This window comes from Coregonus lavaretus (assembly GCF_964263955.1).
Source record: "Coregonus lavaretus genome assembly, contig: HAP1_SCAFFOLD_2094, whole genome shotgun sequence".
Lineage (NCBI taxonomy): Eukaryota > Metazoa > Chordata > Actinopteri > Salmoniformes > Salmonidae > Coregonus > Coregonus lavaretus.
In genome coordinates, this window is record NW_028163536.1 from 2666 (window position 1) to 24742 (window position 22077).

At 47.4% G+C, this 22077-nt stretch overlaps 1 protein-coding gene across 1 annotated transcript; it reads left to right on the forward strand.

Annotated features, from left to right (window-relative positions):
* Positions 1-648: 648 nt before the first annotated feature.
* Positions 649-17381, forward strand: LOC311118007 (tripartite motif-containing protein 16-like). The gene is made up of 6 exons (XM_084192887.1): positions 649-1280; positions 1691-1786; positions 14473-14706; positions 14809-14968; positions 15094-15153; positions 15390-17381. The coding sequence occupies exons 1-6, from the start codon at positions 684-686 to the stop codon at positions 15902-15904; spliced, it is 1662 nt and encodes a 553-aa protein (XP_084049013.1). The 5' UTR covers positions 649-683; the 3' UTR covers positions 15905-17381.
* Positions 17382-22077: the final 4696 nt, after the last annotated feature.

The window sequence follows — 22077 nt, forward strand, 5'->3', positions numbered from 1 at the left end:
ACTGGACTAACAGGAATAATTACACACCAATAAACACACTGTAATGTAAAGTGTTACATCATTCTCAATGATCAGTCAATACATACGGTATTCATTTCAGCTACAGTACATTGTATCCATTTCAAGTCCCCCCTCCCCCATTGTAGCTAATTATCTATAACACATTGTACAGTTTTACAACCACGTATTAGTTATTATGGATGCTTATAGTTAGTGTCATAGCACATAAGTTTAAGGCATTACAAAATTCATTAAAAGCATTATACATATGTACTTCATAGAAACTGTTATCCTTTATATATTCTAACCACTCTATTTAATGTATTCCATATTAAGGGCCCTAACCTAGGAACACAAATCTTAGTCTCTATTAACATTGTGGACAGTTCTCTCTCTCTCTCTCTCTCTCTCACTCTCCCTCTCCCTCTCCCTCTCTCTCTCTCTCTCTCTCTCTCTCTCTCTCTCTCTCTCTCTCTCTCTCTCTCTCTCTCTCTCTCTCTCTCTCTCTCTCTCTCTCTCTCTCGCTCTCTCTCACACTCTCCCTCTAACCCCTCCCTCCCTCTAACCCCACCCCTCTGGCATAACCAGGAAGTCCCTCCCCTCCCATAAACTCTCTTCTGTGGAAACGAAACTGATCTGAGTCTCTGTGTCGTCTGTCCGTGTGAGAGTGAACAACCGTCCAAATGGCTCAGCAGGGAGTTCTGCTGGACCAGGACCAGTTCTGTTGTTCTGTCTGTCTGGATCTACTGAAGGAGCCGGTGGCTATTCCCTGTGGACACAGTTACTGTAGAAGCTGTATTGAGGGCTGCTGGGATCAGGATGTTCTGAAAGGGGTCTATAACTGTCCTCAGTGCAGAGAGACATTTACCCCAAGGCCTGTTCTGAAGAGAAACATCGTGCTGGCTGAAGTGGTGGAGAAACTGAAGAAGACAGGACTCCAGGCTGCTCCCCCTCCTGCTCTGTGCTATGCTGGACCTGGAGATGTGGCGTGTGATTTCTGCACTGGGACCAGAAAGCAGAAAGCCCTCATGTCCTGTCTGGCGTGTCTGGCCTCTTACTGTGAGACTCACCTCCAACCTCACTATGAATATCCTGCTTTCAAGAAGCACAAGCTGGTCAAAGCCACCACACAACTACAGGAGAAGATCTGCTCTCATCATGACAAACTGCTGGAGGTTTACTGTCGTACCGATCAGCAGTGTATCTGTCTGCTGTGTGTGATGGATGAACATAAAGGCCATGATACAGTGTCAGCTGCAGCAGAGAGGACTGAGAAACAGGTAAGACCAGAACTACTTGTTGGTGACTGTCTGATAAACAAATAATTAAAGATACAGTAGGAACTAAGGCTGTTTGAATATGAGATCATTCAAATGAAATCAATCCTCAGCAGAACATATATGAACACAAACCTTGATTATATAGATGTGTTAACCCAGATTCTCCAAATGTATCACCATTTTCTAAAGTCAAACACCATTGTAATTTGTTAAACACCCAATCAGCTCCCCTGTTTTGTGCACTGTTAAAACTATAATCATTCACATAACAATATAATAATATAATTTCACACAGACACTTCCTCAACATTTTAATCCCTATCTTCTATGGGCCCTATGTCCCATTACTATACTATTGATCTAGTTGACAAATAAAGCTTGATAGCTCATTGAAGAGTGATTCTCCACAGAGGCAGCTGGGGATGAGTCAGCAGAAGGTCCATCAGAGATTCCAGGAGAGAGAGAAGGACCTGAAGGAGCTCCAACAGGCTGTGGAGTCTCTCAAGGTGAGTATTGTTGACCAGAGGAGACACACCATTTCACATCTCTCCTCCAGTCAGAGAGAGAGAGAGAGGGGCCCCTATCCAATCCCACTGTTGGGAACAGGCTGTCTGGACCCCTGTCAGAGAATAGACTGCTTAATGTAACCGGCGGGATATGAACCCTGGTCTACTGAGGGAGAAACCAACATCTTGACCGTTACACCAAGAGGTCATTCCCTATTGGGCTGAGGGCCGACACTGATTTTGAAGTCGAAGGCGGGGCCACCTCATCACATAACCTTGAGTAACCATGACCGACTCATGTCCCCTATACATTAACAGGGAGCTCTCTCTCTCTCTCTCTCTCTCTCTCTCTCTCTCTCTCTCTCTCTCTCTCTCTCTCTCTCTCTCTCTCTCTCTCTCTCTCTCTCTCTCTCTCAATTCAATTGAATTCAAATAGCTTTATTGCCATGGGAAACATATGTTTACATTGCCACAGCAAGTGAAAAGGATAATAAACAAAAGTGAAATAAATAATCAGAAATGAACAGTAAACATTGCACTCACAAAATGTTCAAAGGAATAGAGACATTTCACATGTTATAACTCAAGTGCAAACAGAGTGAGCCATTCGCCAGACTGAGTTCTGGAGGTGAAATGGAAATGAATGAGGGAGAGTTAAGTGAGGTAGAAGGTGTGGTGAAGAGCTCAGAACCAGAGCCTGGCATCAATGGACATGATAAAGAAGAATCTGGTGCAGTAGGAGTTACATTTTTGGAGAAAGTGGATCCATTCCTTTTGGCAGATCCATTTGTGGTTTCAGGGTGGGTGGGAAAGGAGTTGGGTGCAGTTGAATCAGTGAAGGTAACCTGTAGTGGACTTGGGATATTTGTTTGTGTTTCTTCTGACCAGAGGGAGTGGGCGCTCCGTGTCACGCAACTTGGGTCAATATCTGTTTCTTGCTTTGCTCTTAGGAACAGGGCACCATTGAAAGGAGTGATTTCTGGGGTAGCGTTAAGTGTGGAGGTGGAGCAATTCAAGTTTAAGCTTCCTGGTGTTTGTGATGCCCGCCGTTTGGTGCAACACAGACCTGGTGGTGAGCGTGGTGAAACAGAGGAGTCACTGTCAGTCCTTTTGAGTTTTGAGTCTTTACCCAACAAAGTCATGGTAGGATATATCAGTTATCCTGTTAGAGCTTTTGTGGCGAATCCACTGCAACATTTATGGTCAGCAGTTTGTAGGAGGGAGATTCCAAGATGTGGGAAGTGTGCAGGAGGGCATGGGAGAGAGGATTGTGTAGTTTCGGTGGATAATGTTGTGTGTGTCAACTGTTGGGATGCCCATGTTGCTGGGGATCTGAAGTGTCCGGTGCGAGAGAGGCAGGTTGAGGTGGCTAGAGTCAGAGTAGTGCAGAAGGTGTCGTATGCTGAGACAGTGAAGGAAGTAGAGGAGGATGGGTCAAGGGTGAGAGATCCTGAGAGGATCCCTGTGAGTAGTAGATCTGTGCCAGCACAGAGGGATAGGCCAACGAGTGATATATGCTTCAGTAAAGTTAGCTTCTTAGAGTTCATAGCAATGGTTATCAACTGTACAGCAGAAATGGATTGTCAATCACAGAAAATGGATATTGTGATGGCAGCTGCAGAGAAGTATTTGGGCATACAAGATTAGACTTCAGAAGAGTTACAGGGTGTGTTGAGTGGTGGTGTCCCGTCCTCCCAGGCCGTTGGCATGGTGCAGGAGCAGATAGGGTCAAAGTAGTGGAATGGGGTAGTGGGTATTTAATGAGTGTAGGGTTAGTTGGAAGGTTTTTAATTAAATGTTCCTTTCCCCTTTTCCCATTTTGTATCACAAAGTAAAATAGATGTATATTATATTCCAGTTGGGGGCGGTAATGCAACATATTGGATGCCAACCGCCGTTAAACTCCAAAGAAGAAGAACCGTTACATTATGTCTATGTACAGTATTGTAACGATGTTCATGTCTCTCTCATTCATTAACTTTCATGGTAGTTGGTTGTGTGGGTCTCTGGTTATGAATAGGGTGCTGACAGACAATTGTTGATGGATATTTATAGAGCTCTGATCAGGACGACAATTGATTACGGGTGTATAGTTTATCGAACAAGGCAAAACTTGGCTTCAGAAGCTGGACAGAATCCAGTATATAGCTTTAAGGATATACGGTGCATTTAAATCAACATCTGTATGTGCCTTACTGGTGGAGGCAGGAGAGATGCCTTTGGATATACAGCGTAAAAAATGGTCATTACCTTATTGGGTTGAAAGGCTGTGAGGTTGAGCATCCCACTGCTACTGTTCTAGATGACTGTTGGGAATATACTAGTAGACAAGGCAGTGGTTTTGGTTGGACAGTTGGAAAGCTTGCTGATGAGAGTGGTTTGAGGGAGTTGGAGGTTGGCCCTTCTGTGGTGATAGGGGATGTTCCTCCATGGTTACTCCCAGACCCTGTTGTTGATCTAACCTTGGTAGAGAAAAGGAAAGATTGGTCAGAAGTCAGTGATATAGTGAAACTGGTTGACAATTACATTGGTAAAAGTTTTCATGCTTTTTTAATGCTTTTCACAGACGGATGCAAGGACCCAGATAGTGGGCTCACAGGAGCAGGCGTTTACGTTCCTGAATTTGATGTGCAGATATGTAGAAGACTAACAGATGAACTGTCAGTATACTCAGTTGAACTGTTGGTGATAATAGTTGCCCTCCAGTGGGTGGAGGACGTACAACCTGTTAGAATTATAGTATGGTCGGATTCTCTGTCTGTATTGAATAGTTTATCATCTGGTAAATCTAATAGGAGTGACCTGCTATTGGAGGTATTAATGTTATTATGAAGAATTGAGAGAATGGGTTTAGTGGTGAGATTCTGCTGGGTTGGACGGGGTTGGGGGGGTTTGGAAGGGATTATGGGGATGGGGGAGGGTCTATTAGAAGTTAGTAGGGCTCTTCTTTATTTTCTCAGAAGTACTGAGTTAGGTAGGAGGATTTAGAAATGTTGGAAACCGTGATTGACCACACACTCCAGCACAGTAGGTGGCGGCATGCACCTTTAACGTTGGTTTGTGGACCGCCATTATATCATAGAAGAAGAAGTTGGTTGTGTGAGAGATTTGTGTTTCTTGAGGATGGCTACTATTCTTTTTTCTTTTGGTTCTTGCGTATTTCCTGAATTTATTTTCTGATGGTGGAGGGTTTGTTTATTGGTTTCCACTGTTTATCGTTTAGAGTTGAGGGGGGAGTAGGGGTAGTTTGTTAGGGCGGCGTGATGGCCTCAACCGAGTGGAGAAGAAACGCTGTCGCTTCGGGTCCGTTCCGGAGAAAGGTGTGGAGGAAGTTTTGCTCATGGTCGGCGAACAGGTTGGAGCGGAACATCTGCACTCTGCATCCAGAATGAACAAGGCGGTGGTTGTGTTAATGAAAAAGGTTTGTCTTGTTGTGAGGGGTGTGTTGGTGCAGATGTCGCCTCTTTCGATAAGAGTTGTGGTGGCTAATCTGCCTCCGTTTATTGCTTCCGAACAGACCCCAAGTAGTTGGTTAGTTTTGGTAAATGTGCAAGTGGTTTCCGTGTGCTCTCGGCTGGGTGCCAAGCGGAATCCGTTAAACATGTCTCTTTTCATAGACAAGTGTTTGTTTCTTAACAAACTTCAAGGTTACACAGGGGAGGGGTGGAACACAGGGTTTGCTAGCACAGATAGTTTTGGGTGTTTCTAGTGTGGGGATCATCAGTTATAGGCTACAAGCAGCAATATGATTGATAGGTAGGACAGGTATTGAACCCAAATAATCCCTACTCAGATGCGCTAACCTCAACCCTAGTAAACATGCATTATAAAAACCTTCTATATAAAATGATCTCATATTGGGAGTAAATAGCCTCTGAATAGAAAAGAAAAAACACTGCATCTTCCAGCCCACCAATAAATGACATAATGCAACCGTTGCGGTTAGCATATTTACCTCAACATGCCCCTCGCTTGCCTGAGAAGGCAGAGTGCTCGATGCTGGTTGATGAATTTGACAATTAATGTACTAGGAAAATACGTTTTTGTCGACCAGAGGTGACTGAATTAATGTTCAGGCGTATTGATAATCATTATAGTAATGAAGTATAATTTCAAAACATGACCATAAAAACAGGTAATAATAAACATGACTCATCATTATATTACTTCACAGTAATGTGTTTTCAGTCCTTCCTCTTGCGTTAGCAGTGTGGAAAGGGACAGTAAAAAGCTCAGGCAGGAGGAGTTTTCCCTGTGAGGTGGAGTGGTGGTGTATCCAGGGAGAGAACTTCTGAGTGGCGCAGTGGTCTAAGGCACTGCATCGCAGTGCTAACTGTGCCACTAGATCCTGGTTCGAATCCAGGCTCTGTCGCAGCCGGCCGTGACCGGGAGACTCATGGGCGGCGCACAATTGGCCCAGCGTCGTCCAGGGTAGGGGAGGGAATGGCCGGCAATTATTAAGCAACTGCAGTAGTACTGAATAAAGTGTTTTTCCTTACTAATCCGTACTAAAATAGTGATTACTCAGAATTGCAAATAAATGGCAGGGGTACCAGGAGGGAGGAGAATACATTTTTTACATTTTAGTCATTTAGCAGATGCTCTTATCCAGAGCGACTTACAGTTAGTGAGTGCATACATTTTCATACTGTCCCCCCCATGGGAAACGAACCCACAACCCTGGCGTTGCAAGCGCCATGCTCTACCAACTGAGCTACACGGTAGTAGTGCATGGCCAAGTGGTGGTGCGCAGGCCGTGGAGAAAGCGGTGGTGGGGAGGGTTGCAGCTGGGCTACATGAGCTGAGGCAGGTTTCTGTAGTAACGGAGACTCCGGTGGGCGAAGGCTTGGTGGGCTCATCCCAGGAAATATTGCCTGTCATTGGGGAAGAGGCTCTGATCAGGGGGGAAGTGCAGGGGGGCAGAGACTGGGGAGGAGGAGGACGGTACCGTGCCAATGGAGGAGGAGGAAGAGGGGGGAGGTGAGTCTGCGGGAGCGGAGGACAAGGCGTCTCGTTTTCAGACGGCTCATTGGATCCAGAGCTGACAGACAGTCAGGCTGAGGGCCCAGTATATACGGTGAGAGTTCTTTCTAGGTTCCTGATGGAGACTAAAGGGGAAAAAGAAGGTTCTGCTGGAGTCTTATTTGATTGATCCTGGAAGGTTTGGAAGGTCAGTACAACACGTGATGAAGAATGAGGGGTTTAGTGTCCTCTCACCCAGGAAGCGGTATAGGCTGAGAAAATGGGTCATGGGTTCTTAAGGGCATGTCTTCAGAATCTGCTTAAATTGATGTTTTTTTCTGGCATGGCGGCTTTATGGGCTTCTCTACTGGTTTCTGATTGTGGTGATTTCCCTCCCACCTCTTATGGAGATTTCACGGTTAGACTTCCTTAACATGAACGCCGGCAAAGAATGGGGGAATATGTCAAACAAAAACATTTAAATGCCATGGCAGAAATCTTAGTGCAGGGGTAGCAAAAGAGGTGTGTAAGGGTAGGTTGTTAGTGTTTAGAGCCCAAATAATGACCTTGTCTTTGCTTTCATAAATGTGTCTGCACCTGGTCCTCTGTAGCTCAGCTGGTAGAGCACGGCGCTTGTAACGCCAGGGTAGTGGGTTCGATCCCCGGGACCACCCATACACAAAAAAAAATAATATATATATATATATATATATGCACGCATGACTGTAAGTCGCTTTGGATAAAAGCGTCTGCAAAATGGCACATTATATTATATTATAGTACAGGGCTCAGTTCTCTGTTTCACCAGAGGGGTTGGAAAAACAGAGTGGGGAAACCAAGAAAATCCCTTGTTTTACGTTTGTCTGATGGGCGGGTAACTTCTGTTGTGGGGAGATGAGGGAGCCTGATGGGTGGGTAACTTCTGTTGTGGGGGAGATGAGGGAGCCTGATGGGTGGGTAACTTCTGTTGTGGGGAGAAGAGGGAGCCTGATGGGTGGGTAACTTCTGTTGTGGGGAGATGAGGGAGCCTGATGGGTGGGTAACTTCTGTTGTGGGGAGATGAGGGAGTCTGATGGGTGGGTAACTTCTGTTGTGGGGAGATGAGGGAGCCTGATGGGTGGGTAACTTCTGTTGTGGGGGAGATGAGGGAGCCTGATGGGTGGGTAACTTCTGTTGTGGGGGAGATGAGGGAGCCTGATGGGTGGGTAACTTCTGTTGTGGGGAGATGAGCGAGCCTGATGGGTGGGTAACTTCTGTTGTGGGGAGATGAGGGAGTCTGATGGGTGGGTAACTTCTGTTGTGGGGGAGATGAGGGAGCCTGATGGGTGGGTAACTTCTGTTGTGGGGAGATGAGGGAGCCTGATGGGTGGGTAACTTCTGTTGTGGGGAGATGAGGGAGCCTGATGGGTGGGTAACTTCTGTTGTGGGGAGATGAGGGAGCCTGATGGGTGGGTAACTTCTGTTGTGGGGGAGATGAGGGAGCCTGATGGGCGGGTAACTTCTGTTGTGGGGAGATGAGGGAGCCTGATGGGTGGGTAACTTCTGTTGTGGGGAGATGAGGGAGCCTGATGGGTGGGTAACTTCTGTTGTGGGGAGATGAGGGAGCCTGATGGGTGGTTAACTTCTGTTGTGGGGAGATGAGGGAGCCTGATGGGTGGGTAACTTCTGTTGTGGGGGAGATGAGGGAGCCTGATGGGTGGGTAACTTCTGTTGTGGGTAGATGAGGGAGCCTGATGGGTGGGTAACTTCTGTTGTGGGGAGATGAGGGAGCCTGATGGGTGGGTAACTTCTGTTGTGGGTAGATGAGGGAGCCTGATGGGTGGGTAACTTCTGTTGTGGGGAGATGAGGGAGCCTGATGGGTGGGTAACTTCTGTTGTGGGGGAGATGAGGGAGCCTGATGGGTGGGTAACTTCTGTTAAGGGGGAGATGAGGGAGCCTGATGGGTGGGTAACTTCTGTTGTGGGGAGATGAGGGAGCCTGATGGGTGGGTAACTTCTGTTAAGGGGGAGATGAGGGAGCCTGATGGGTGGGTAACTTCTGTTGTGGGGTAGATGAGGGAGCCTGATGGGTGGGTAACTTCTGTTGTGGGGGAGATGAGGGAGCCTGATGGGTGGGTAACGTCTGTTGTGGGGAGATGAGGGAGCCTGATGGGTGGGTAACTTCTGTTGTGGGGGAGATGAGGGAGCCTGATGGGTGGGTAACTTCTGTTGTGGGGAGATGAGGGAGCCTGATGGGTGGGTAACTTCTGTTGTGGGGGAGATGAGGGAGCCTGATGGGTCCGTAACTTCTGTTGTGGGGGAGATGAGGGAGCCTGATGGGTCCGTAACTTCTGTTGTGGGGGAGATGAGGGAGCCTGATGGGTGGGTAACTTCTGTTAAGGGGGAGATGAGGGAGCCTGATGGGTGGGTAACTTCTGTTGTGGGGAGATGAGGGAGCCTGATGGGTGGGTAACTTCTGTTGTGGGGGAGAGGAGGGAGCCTGATGGGTGGGTAACTTCTGTTGTGAGGAGATGAGGGAGCCTGATGGGTGGGTAACTTCTGTTGTGGGGAGATGAGGGAGCCTGATGGGTGGGTAACTTCTGTTGTGGGGAGATGAGGGAGCCTGATGGGTGGGTAACTTCTGTAGTGGGGAGATGAGGGAGCCTGATGGGTGGGTAACTTCTGTTGTGGGGGAGATGAGGGAGCCTGATGGGTGGGTAACTTCTGTTGTGGGGGAGATGAGGGAGCCTGATGGGTGGGTAACTTCTGTTGTGGGGAGATGAGCGAGCCTGATGGGTGGGTAACTTCTGTTAAGGGGGAGATGAGGGAGCCTGATGGGTGGGTAACTTCTGTTGTGGGGAGATGAGGGAGCCTGATGGGTGGGTAACTTCTGTTGTGGGGAGATGAGGGAGCCTGATGGGTGGGTAACTTCTGTTGTGGGGAGATGAGGGAGCCTGATGGGTGGGTAACTTCTGTTGTGGGGAGATGAGGGAGCCTGATGGGTGGGTAACTTCTGTTGTGGGGGAGATGAGGGAGCCTGATGGGCGGGTAACTTCTGTTGTGGGGAGATGAGGGAGCCTGATGGGTGGGTAACTTCTGTTGTGGGGAGATGAGGGAGCCTGATGGGTGGGTAACTTCTGTTGTGGGGAGATGAGGGAGCCAAATGGGTGGTTAACTTCTGTTGTGGGGAGATGAGGGAGCCTGATGGGTGGGTAACTTCTGTTGTGGGGGAGATGAGGGAGCCTGATGGGTGGGTAACTTCTGTTGTGGGTAGATGAGGGAGCCTGATGGGTGGGTAACTTCTGTTGTGGGGAGATGAGGGAGCCTGATGGGTGGGTAACTTCTGTTGTGGGTAGATGAGGGAGCCTGATGGGTGGGTAACTTCTGTTGTGGGGAGATGAGGGAGCCTGATGGGTGGGTAACTTCTGTTGTGGGGGAGATGAGGGAGCCTGATGGGTGGGTAACTTCTGTTAAGGGGGAGATGAGGGAGCCTGATGGGTGGGTAACTTCTGTTGTGGGGAGATGAGGGAGCCTGATGGGTGGGTAACTTCTGTTAAGGGGGAGATGAGGGAGCCTGATGGGTGGGTAACTTCTGTTGTGGGGTAGATGAGGGAGCCTGATGGGTGGGTAACTTCTGTTGTGGGGGAGATGAGGGAGCCTGATGGGTGGGTAACGTCTGTTGTGGGGAGATGAGGGAGCCTGATGGGTGGGTAACTTCTGTTGTGGGGGAGATGAGGGAGCCTGATGGGTGGGTAACTTCTGTTGTGGGGAGATGAGGGAGCCTGATGGGTGGGTAACTTCTGTTGTGGGGGAGATGAGGGAGCCTGATGGGTCCGTAACTTCTGTTGTGGGGGAGATGAGGGAGCCTGATGGGTCCGTAACTTCTGTTGTGAGGAGATGAGGGAGCCTGATGGGTGGGTAACTTCTGTTGTGAGGAGATGAGGGAGCCTGATGGGTGGGTAACTTCTGTTGTGGGGAGATGAGGGAGCCTGATGGGTGGGTAACTTCTGTTGTGGGGGAGAGGAGGGAGCCTGATGGGTGGGTAACTTCTGTTGTGAGGAGATGAGGGAGCCTGATGGGTGGGTAACTTCTGTTGTGGGGAGATGAGGGAGCCTGATGGGTGGGTAACTTCTGTTGTGGGGAGATGAGGGAGCCTGATGGGTGGGTAACTTCTGTAGTGGGGAGATGAGGGAGCCTGATGGGTGGGTAACTTCTGTTGTGGGGGAGATGAGGGAGCCTGATGGGTGGGTAACTTCTGTTAAGGGGGAGATGAGGGAGCCTGATGGGTGGGTAACTTCTGTTGTGGGGAGATGAGGGAGCCTGATGGGTGGGTAACTTCTGTTGTGGGGGAGAGGAGGGAGCCTGATGGGTGGGTAACTTCTGTTGTGAGGAGATGAGGGAGCCTGATGGGTGGGTAACTTCTGTTGTGGGGAGATGAGGGAGCCTGATGGGTGGGTAACTTCTGTTGTGGGGAGATGAGGGAGCCTGATGGGTGGGTAACTTCTGTAGTGGGGAGATGAGGGAGCCTGATGGGTGGGTAACTTCTGTTGTGGGGGAGATGAGGGAGCCTGATGGGTGGGTAACTTCTGTTGTGGGGGAGATGAGGGAGCCTGATGGGTGGGTAACTTCTGTTGTGGGGAGATGAGCGAGCCTGATGGGTGGGTAACTTCTGTTAAGGGGGAGATGAGGGAGCCTGATGGGTGGGTAACTTCTGTTGTGGGGAGATGAGGGAGCCTGATGGGTGGGTAACTTCTGTTGTGGGGAGATGAGGGAGCCTGATGGGTGGGTAACTTCTGTTGTGGGGAGATGAGGGAGCCTGATGGGTGGGTAACTTCTGTTGTGGGGAGATGAGGGAGCCTGATGGGTGGGTAACTTCTGTTGTGGGGGAGATGAGGGAGCCTGATGGGCGGGTAACTTCTGTTGTGGGGAGATGAGGGAGCCTGATGGGTGGGTAACTTCTGTTGTGGGGAGATGAGGGAGCCTGATGGGTGGGTAACTTCTGTTGTGGGGAGATGAGGGAGCCAAATGGGTGGTTAACTTCTGTTGTGGGGAGATGAGGGAGCCTGATGGGTGGGTAACTTCTGTTGTGGGGGAGATGAGGGAGCCTGATGGGTGGGTAACTTCTGTTGTGGGTAGATGAGGGAGCCTGATGGGTGGGTAACTTCTGTTGTGGGGAGATGAGGGAGCCTGATGGGTGGGTAACTTCTGTTGTGGGTAGATGAGGGAGCCTGATGGGTGGGTAACTTCTGTTGTGGGGAGATGAGGGAGCCTGATGGGTGGGTAACTTCTGTTGTGGGGGAGATGAGGGAGCCTGATGGGTGGGTAACTTCTGTTAAGGGGGAGATGAGGGAGCCTGATGGGTGGGTAACTTCTGTTGTGGGGAGATGAGGGAGCCTGATGGGTGGGTAACTTCTGTTAAGGGGGAGATGAGGGAGCCTGATGGGTGGGTAACTTCTGTTGTGGGGTAGATGAGGGAGCCTGATGGGTGGGTAACTTCTGTTGTGGGGGAGATGAGGGAGCCTGATGGGTGGGTAACGTCTGTTGTGGGGAGATGAGGGAGCCTGATGGGTGGGTAACTTCTGTTGTGGGGGAGATGAGGGAGCCTGATGGGTGGGTAACTTCTGTTGTGGGGAGATGAGGGAGCCTGATGGGTGGGTAACTTCTGTTGTGGGGGAGATGAGGGAGCCTGATGGGTCCGTAACTTCTGTTGTGGGGGAGATGAGGGAGCCTGATGGGTCCGTAACTTCTGTTGTGAGGAGATGAGGGAGCCTGATGGGTGGGTAACTTCTGTTGTGAGGAGATGAGGGAGCCTGATGGGTGGGTAACTTCTGTTGTGGGGAGATGAGGGAGCCTGATGGGTGGGTAACTTCTGTTGTGGGGGAGAGGAGGGAGCCTGATGGGTGGGTAACTTCTGTTGTGAGGAGATGAGGGAGCCTGATGGGTGGGTAACTTCTGTTGTGGGGAGATGAGGGAGCCTGATGGGTGGGTAACTTCTGTTGTGGGGAGATGAGGGAGCCTGATGGGTGGGTAACTTCTGTAGTGGGGAGATGAGGGAGCCTGATGGGTGGGTAACTTCTGTTGTGGGGGAGATGAGGGAGCCTGATGGGTGGGTAACTTCTGTTGTGAGGAGATGAGGCTGTGGAGTTGTACTCTGATTTATAGAGGGCAGAACTCTGTGGTCCTCTGTAGAGCATGGCCCTTGTAATGCCAGGGTAGTGGGTTCGATCCCCGGGACCACCCATATGTAAAAATGTATGCACATGACTGTAAGTCGCTTTGGATAAAAGCGTCTGCTAAATGGCATATTATTATTATCATTATTATCCTGGGTGTTCTCAGGTTCTGCTCACAGACCTTTCCAAACTCTCTCTGTCACAGAGAAATCAAATAGACATTTCCCTGGCCTTTCACAAACTCTCAGCTGCTGTCTCTCAGACGGTCTGCCTGTGGATTTTTATAAAAAGTTCTGGGGAATTATTTTACAGGACGTGTGTTGTGTGAGTGCGTCGGGGTGGGGGAGCTGCTGCTAAGCTGTAGACGGGAGGCTTTTAGTCTCCTGCCCAAAATAGGGATTTGAGCGACATAAAGAACTGGAGGCCTGTGGCATTGCTCTGTGTGGAATATAAGGTCTTTGCCAAGGTCCTCGTTAACAGACTGAAGTCCCATCTGGACTCTATTGTACAGAAGGACCAAACGTACTGTGTACCAGGACGTTTGGTGGCTCCTCTCCCAAGTGTCATACAGAGGGAGGGTTCTGATCATCAACAACTTGGCGGCATCCTCCCTATGGCATAAATTGGCCAGTGATTTCTTTCCGGTCTGGGCATCACTGGCTGAGGGCGGCAGTGCTGTACCTGCCTGTCCAGGAGGGGGGACAAGGGCTGGTGGACCTGGAGAGGTGGCAGCGTTCTGACTCAGCAGCACAGAGGCTACTGTACCTTACGGAGGTGGGCTGGAGGGAACCAGCATGTGCTCTGTTGAGGAGGGCTGGTGGTTTGGGGCTGGATCAGCAGCTCTTCATCATGCGGCCGGAGAGACTCAATACAGCAGGGGTCTCTGATTTCTATGCTGCAGTACTGAGGGCTGGAGCAGCCTGAGGAGGGGCCACCACCGTTTCCACCACTGCAAGTGACAGCAGAGACTGGGGACTGGCAGGAGAGTCTGGAGGACTTACTGACTTTTAACACTCTGAGCTTAGTGGGAGTGAAGGGGCATCAGTGGCAGGGGGTTGTGGGGGCTGAGAGCATGGCAGGGTATAGGTGGAGGGGCTCTATAAGCTCCCAGTGCTGGAAAGGTCAGGGGTCGTCCAGTGGAGGGTATTACATGGAGCCCTGGACACCAATAGCTGGTTGGCTCGGGTTGACCTGGGAGTTGGGGAGGGGTGTCCGTTTTCTGCAATGACAGACTGTTCATCATGTTTTTTCTGTGTTGCCAGGGTAATGCCATTACTGTTGACGCCTTAGGGTTGAGTTTGAGTTGTACAAAATGATCAACAGTGTGGAGATGTTTCAGGAGGTATGGGGGCTCAGGGGGGCTGTCTGTACGGCTGGAGAGGAGGGGTTGGATGGACGGTTGGAATGTGGTGCTGGTTGGTGTATTGTACTGTGGTGTTGGGTACTGGATAATGTGATTGTGTGGAGGTTGTGGTGGCACGCAATGTGCTTTCAGGGGTGGGGGTGTTAGTGTAATGAGGATGGCTCATTAAAGTAAGACAAGTCAGTCTCTCTCTCTCTCTCTCTTAACAGCGCTCTGCACAGGCAGCAGTGGAGGACAGTGATAAGATCTTTACTGAGCTGATCCACTCCATTGAGAGAAGGCGCTCTGAGGTGAAGGAGCTGATCAGAGCCCAAGAAAAGGCTCAAGTGAGTCAAGCTGAAGGACTCCTGGAGCAACTGGAGCAGGAGATAGCTGAGCTGAAGAAGAGAAGCACTGAGCTGGAGCAGCTCTCACACACAGAGGATCACATCCATTTCCTCCAGGTAACTCAACTGCCTTGATACATGTGATATGAAATTAACTTAATGTGAAACTCTCAATCATTTGGTTCTGTTCTCTCTCTCCCTCTCTCTCTCTCTCTCCAGAGTTATCAGTCTCTCTTCAGTACCAGTGTATCTTCAGACTTACCCAGCATCGTTGTCTGTCCTCTTCAGTACTTTGGAGATGTGAGTAAGACTGTGTCTGAACTGAGAGAGAAACTAGAAGACGTCCTTAAAGGAGAATGGACCAAGATCTCCACTACAGGTGTGTTGAAAATAATAAGAACATCAACTTTAGACCATTGAAAGTTCCCTACTAGTCATATACATGTGGAATATGGTATGATGATAACATTCCCTCTCTCTGTGAATGTGTTTGTGTGTCTGTAGTGAATATAGTGGATGTTGTACTGCCTCCAGAGCCCAAGACCAGAGAACAGTTCTTACAATGTGAGTCTCTTTATTCTGAAGTAACTAACAGTCTCTTTTTACTGACACTCCTAACAATCCCTCTAGAAATATATAGCAATAGTAGATCTAATCAAAGACTGGGTATCTATCTGACTCCTCATATTTCTCTGATTTGATCTCTGCTGTGCTCTACTCAAAGACAGGGTAGATACAGTATCTGACTTCACTTATTGTTCTAACTCCCCTCATTGGTCTCTGCTCTGCTCTTCTCCCAGATTCCTGTCAGCTCACACTGGACCCAAACACAGCACACACAGACCTCTCTCTGTCTGAAGGGAACAGAAAGGTGACCGATACAGACCAAGAACAACCATATCCTGTTCATCCAGACAGATTCACCAACCGGTGGCAGGTTCTGTGTAGAGAGGGACTGTCTGGACGCTGTTACTGGGAGGTGGAGTGGAGTGGGGTGTGTGTTGATACAGCAGTCTCATATAAAGACATCAGCAGAACAAAGACAGATGGTGGATTTGGAGAGAATAACAAGTCCTGGAGGTTAGAGTGCTCTAGTGGTGGTTATTGTTTCATACACAATAATGTTGAGACTGAAGTATCAGGCCCTCAGTCCTCCAGAGTAGGAGTGGACCTGGATCACAAGGCAGGTACTCTGTCCTTCTACAGTGTCTCTGACACAATGACCCTCCTCCACAGAGTCCAGACCACATTCACTCAGCCCCTCTATCCTGGGTTTAGGCTCTATAATGGTACTGCTGAGCTGGTTAAACTGTAGTAGGGTCCACATAGATACTAGTCATGCTGGTGTAGTCTATAGCTGAGCTGGTTAAACTGTAGTAGGGTCCACATAGATACTAGTCATGCTGGTGTAGTCTATAGCTGAGCTGGTTAAACTGTAGTAGGGTCCACATAGATACTAGTCATGCTGGTGTAGTCTATAGCTGAGCTGGTTAAACTGTAGTAGGGTCCACATAGATACTAGTCATGCTGGTGTAGTCTATAGCTGAGCTGGTTAAACTGTAGTAGGGTCCACATAGATACTAGTCATGCTGGTGTAGTCTATAGCTGAGCTGGTTAAACTGTAGTAGGGTCCACATAGATACTAGTCATGCTGGTGTAGTCTATAGCTGAGCTGGTTAAACTGTAGTAGGGTCCACATAGATACTAGTCATGCTGGTGTAGTCTATAGCTGAGCTGGTTAAACTGTAGTAGGGTCCACATAGATACTAGTCATGCTGGTGTAGTCTATAGCTGAGCTGGTTAAACTGTAGTAGGGTCCACATAGATACTAGTCATGCTGGTGTAGTCTATAGCTGAGCTGGTTAAACTGTAGTAGGGTCCACATAGATACTAGTCATGCTGGTGTAGTCTATAGCTGAGCTGGTTAAACTGTAGTAGGGTCCACATAGATACTAGTCATGCTGGTGTAGTCTATAGCTGAGCTGGTTAAACTGTAGTAGGGTCCACATAGATACTAGTCATGCTGGTGTAGTCTATAGCTGAGCTGGTTAAACTGTAGTAGGGTCCACATAGATACTAGTCATGCTGGTGTAGTCTATAGCTGAGCTGGTTAAACTGTAGTAGGGTCCACATAGATACTAGTCATGCTGATGGTGATGGTCCCCAGATGTGATGATTCATTCTGCTCTGTTTTTATGTACAATGATTTGACTGATTTGATCTTCAGAAGATGTTATGAATTACAATTCAATGCATTCATATTATTTGTAAGTGCAACGTTTTAATCTTATACATTTACATTAATCATGATGTATGCTGTTAATGTATGTTGGTTGTCATTCAGAACCATTGAAATGTTTTCTCAATTGGTTCTCTGTCTCAATGTCATTTTCCTCAGTATCATGGAACAGGTAGTGTTACTTACTTGCTAATTGAACTATATGGGCCGGTTTCCCGGACACAGATGAAGCCTAGTCCTAGACTAAAAAGCATGTTCAATGGAGATGTCCGGGAAACCGGCCCTAAATTTGATATATTTTATTCTCCCATACTGGTCAGTCAAGCAACATTAAACCTGTCCAGCAGGTGGTGCTATTAACCAAACAATAAAAACCCAGCAGATATCTTGACATGTCACTCAGTATATCAGTAATGTTCAGAATTGTACTTTAATATCATTGGAGATTGATGGTCTTTTTAATCCACTACCCAGAGTCAGGAACAGATGAAGTTAGGTCTGCTACTGTTCAGTTATTAAATATGATTCATGGTGATGGGAAATAAAAAATCCATCTAGTAGTAGTTTTCCTTTGCTATTTATTCCAAGGTGTGTCTTTAACTTGTAAATGGATTTTGTTGAAGCTGGCATGTGGTGTGGATGATAGAATAGAGTGAATAGAGGAGAGAAGAGTGGAGGAGAGGAGAACATCATATAGAAGACAGATAAGATAGAGAGACAATTCATACCCAGGGGAGTTACTGACTCTGGCCCAAATGACACCCTGTTCCCTACGTAGTGCACTAGGCTACTTCTGACCAGATCTAAAGTAGTGCACTACATAGGGAATAGGGTGGAGATTTGCTCACTGTCATTAGAATGAAGATTTCCATACAGGAGTTACTGTCTCTGTCCCAAATCTCTCCCTGTTCCCTACGTAGTGCACTAGGCTTCTTCTGACCAGATCTAAAGTAGTCTTCTAGATTTTACATGTTTTCTCCCTGTCGTTAGAAAATGACAATATGGTAATGACTTTAGTGGTTTCCTCCCCCTTTGTTTTTATTGGTTGTGTGTTATGTGTGTTGTTGTGTTAGGTTTTCCCCCTGTGTTCCTAATGGAAAATCCATTAACAATGAATCACAAACAAATTATATTCCAGTTGTGTTTAGACAACTTCATGGCTGACATCCCCCAGTTCTGTTAAGACCCATTGAACTGGGTCACATTCTAAATGGTCACTTGTATTGATGGTCCATACTGGGCCTAACTGGGGTTAACCATACTGGAGGGTTTCTTTCTGCACACATATTCCCTCATCTCCAGAACTTTACCTGATGTCCCCTCTCTCTCTCTCTCTCTCTCTCTCTCTCTCTCTCTCTCTCTCTCTCTCTCTCTCTCTCTCTCTCTCTCTCTCTCTCTCTCTCTCTCTCTCTCTCTGTCTCTCTGTCTCTCTGTCTCTCTCTCTGTCTCTCTGTCTCTGTCTCTGTCTCTGTCTCTCTGTCTCTCTGTCTCTATCTCCCTCTCTCTCTCTCTCTCTCTCTCTCTCTCTGCCTCTCTCTCTCTCTCTCTCTCTCTCTCTCTCTGCCTCTCTCTCTCGCTCTCTCTCTCTCCCCCATCAAACCGTATAGAAAGCAGACAACCTCAATATGGTTCCATTCCTGTAGTTATCAGGACACATGGGGTGTGGAACTATTATCTCCTTTCTAAGTGTGAACTTGTCCACTTCCCTTCATGGATTTAAAAGGAAATGACTGGTATATGTAAACTCCCTCTACACTATGCCAACACCAATCCAATGCTGTACAATTAATTCCATAGCTTAACATGGGAAATGCTCACTGCCTCCCATAAGTCATTGAAGCGTTGGATTATATAGGACCCTGCCTTCACCAGGGGATATTTGTTGGACCCGTCACTACAGGTGAGGAGGGCCTCATCCTCCAGCTGCCCAAAGAAAGCCAGGGACTGCCTTGTGCTCCAGTCTCCAGCAGGGGGCAGCAAAACCCTATGGACCTGAAAGGGAAAGTGAGGAGTAAAAACCTAAGGTGAATTTACATTGATGTTTCCATAGAGACCTGAGTCGTATTCACTAGGCACCAAACTGAAGATAATTAGCTGAAACAGGGAGGGACTAACTGAACGAGAAACGTTTTTGATGTTTGTACTTTTAGGACTTTTCTATTGGTTCCATTACAACAGGCAAACTCAATCAAGCACTGCTTATTAAGTATTCAAAATTATTTTTAATAGTATTTGAATGCAGGTCTGTTTCCACATGCAATAAGCCTGTAACATCTTGTATGATCTTATGAGGTAACAATGTGTCAAATGGAAGGACAAGTCTCACCACTGAGAGGAAAACATCACTGGTCCACCTCTGCATCAGGTCAGCTATGTTGATCAGTACTGTCCCAGGGATGCTGGGAGCAGAGATGAACTCCCCTGACCTGGTACCCACCTATGGAGTTGTCATTTTAATATCAGTTTAACCCCATTACTGCTATAACACACACAAGCCATGTTAATAGAATGAAATGGATCCAGGTTACATCTATTCTACAATAGATTTACTGCCTGTGGAACACTTCTCAAAAGTGGTCTTAAATCAAGGTGACTGCAGGTCTCAATCCCAAACGAATGGGGGAAGAATTAATGAAATGGCCCCCCGGACTATTTACATTGACCCCCCCTTTTTGATTTTACACCGCTGCTACTTGCTGTTTATCTATGCATAGTCACTTTACAAATGACCTCAACTAACCTGTACCCCCACACATTGACTGGCAGAGCTACTCCAACTCTAGAATGACCCCCTGTATATAGCCTCATTATTGTTATGTCATTTTATTGTGTTACTTTTTGATTTGATTTGTTTTTTAAATTTAGTTTATTTCGTAAATATTTTCTTAACTCTATTTCTTGAACAGCATTGTTGGTTAAGGGTTTGGAAGTAAGCATTTCACGGTAAGGTCTACACTTTTTGTATTCGGTGCATGTGACAAATGTAATTACATTTTATTTTATTTTATTTGAAAATGGCACCATCTAGAAAGATGGCATTTAGAGGTATGGAGAACCAAGATTCACACAACAGAGCTGACCACAACTGGACTGGACTGGCTGGGATATTTTCTTTACACATTGTCCTTTCAAGGATGGTTCCAGAACTTGGCTTGACTCAGCTCTGTAGTGTTAGCCAGCCCAGTTTGGCCCTGCTTGGCTTGACTCAGCTCTGTAGTGTTAGCCAGCCCAGTTTGGCCCTGCTTGACTCAGCTCTGTAGTGTTAGCCAGCCCAGTTTGGCCCAGCTTGGCTTGACTCAGTTCTATAGTGACAAACCGTCATCAGTGTGTTGGAGGGGATCAGTCTGATCAAGGAGAGGCGCAGAATCACTGATCTGGACCACTTAGTGAGTCAATATTTCAGATGCAAGTGGATTTGTAGATTAGTGAGTTTGTGCAGTTGACTTCAATGGATTTGATCTAAAATATGCACAATGTCATGAAGACCACTGCTACTCCATAGAATGAAACCATCCCCTATGAGGACTAATGACCAACTCTGAAACTCACCACACTATGCTGTACTGACAGCATCATCATCACACTAGCATTAATGTTCACACTCTGGGGCTCATTTGTCCACATTTAAACTGGTCTTGGTCTCCTTACAGGTGAGACACATTTAAACTGGTCTAGGTCTCCTTACAGGTGAGACACATTTAAACTGGTCTAGGTCTCCTTACAGGTGAGACACATTTAAACTGGTCTAGGTCTCCTTACAGGTTGGACACATTTAAACTGGTCTAGGTCTCCTTACATGTGAGACACATTTAAACTGGTCTAGGTCTCCTTACAGGTGAGACACATTTAAACTGGTCTAGGTCTCCTTACAGGTTGGACACATTTAAACTGGTCTTGGTCTCCTTACAGGTGAGACACATTTAAACTGGTCTAGGTCTCCTTACAGGTGAGACACATTTAAACTGGTCTAGGTCTCCTTACAGGTGAGACACATTTAAACTGGTCTAGGTCTCCTTACAGGTTGGACACATGGGTCTAGAGGTCTCTAGTGGTTGAGTCTTGGTCTGGGTCTCACTGGTTCTGTTCCAATCAGTCTTGTCTCCATCTCTGGTATATTCAGTACCAATACACCAACGTCATACACTCCAGACCTGGGTTCCCGTGCTTAATTTGAGCCGGATCTGGCACCTCTCAGATTTGACCTCATTTGTTCCAGCACCTATTTGCCCGGCTCCGGTACCTCACGCGGCATTATTTATACAATTTGTTCACTGTTTGCACTATAAACATTTTAAAAATGATAAAGTTGCCTCCTGGTTATTTCTCCCAACTCCTAGAAAAACCATCATGTAAAAGTGCGTTGATCCTTCCCCACTGATTTCAGACAGGGGGGGGCAGTGCCCGGAGCAGGTGCAATTTGGACAGAGGCTCAGTTCAAGACCAAGCAAATTTATGCAAAATTCAAAGCTGGGCTGTACAACATGCAAAAAGGTAGGGAGCTTGGGCCCGGAAAAGACTGGAGGGTTGAAACTAGCAAAGGAGTGGGTGGAATGTACAGTAACATGTTCTGCCTCAGAGGTAAAAAAGCAACAAAGAGCCCTCAGAATAAAGGGTTTTGAACATGCCCAAACAATGGCCCAAAAAATGAGAAATTACCCGGCTCTTCACAAGCACTTTGTAGTGTATGATGAATTATGACTTTGCTAATGTTTTCAAGTGGAACCTGAGAGGATGTTTATTCAGTTTCAGAGGGAGCCGTTTTAGAGGGACACCCCATAGAACAGAGGGAGTCTGTGTGTTGTAGACAGGGGATTGGTCAGTATGGGGAACCCCCCATATTTTGGGAAAGATTATAAGTACTGGGTGTCAGGTTTTGGCCATGACTGTTCGGGTTTTGGTCACTAGATGTCCCCATTGCACCTTTTTTGTACCTTTTGTTTTTTCTTGATCTAATTATTGTTTGCACCTGTAGGTCATTCCCTTGTTAGTATTTAAACCCTGTGTGTTCCTCAGTTCCTTGCTCAGTGTTTGTAAGTTAGCACCCAGCCCCAGCCCAAGCCTTGTGTTATATGGATATTTCTCTGGTGGGATTTTTACCACTTTGTGGAGTTTCTTTGTTTTTTGGAGGTTTTCCTCTTTGTGCCTCTTGGCTTTATTTTTGGACATTGTGGATTTAGTTTCTTTGCCTGAAGATTTTGTTCTTTATTAAACCACCATCTCTAGTACTGCTGTGTCTGCCTCATCTTCTG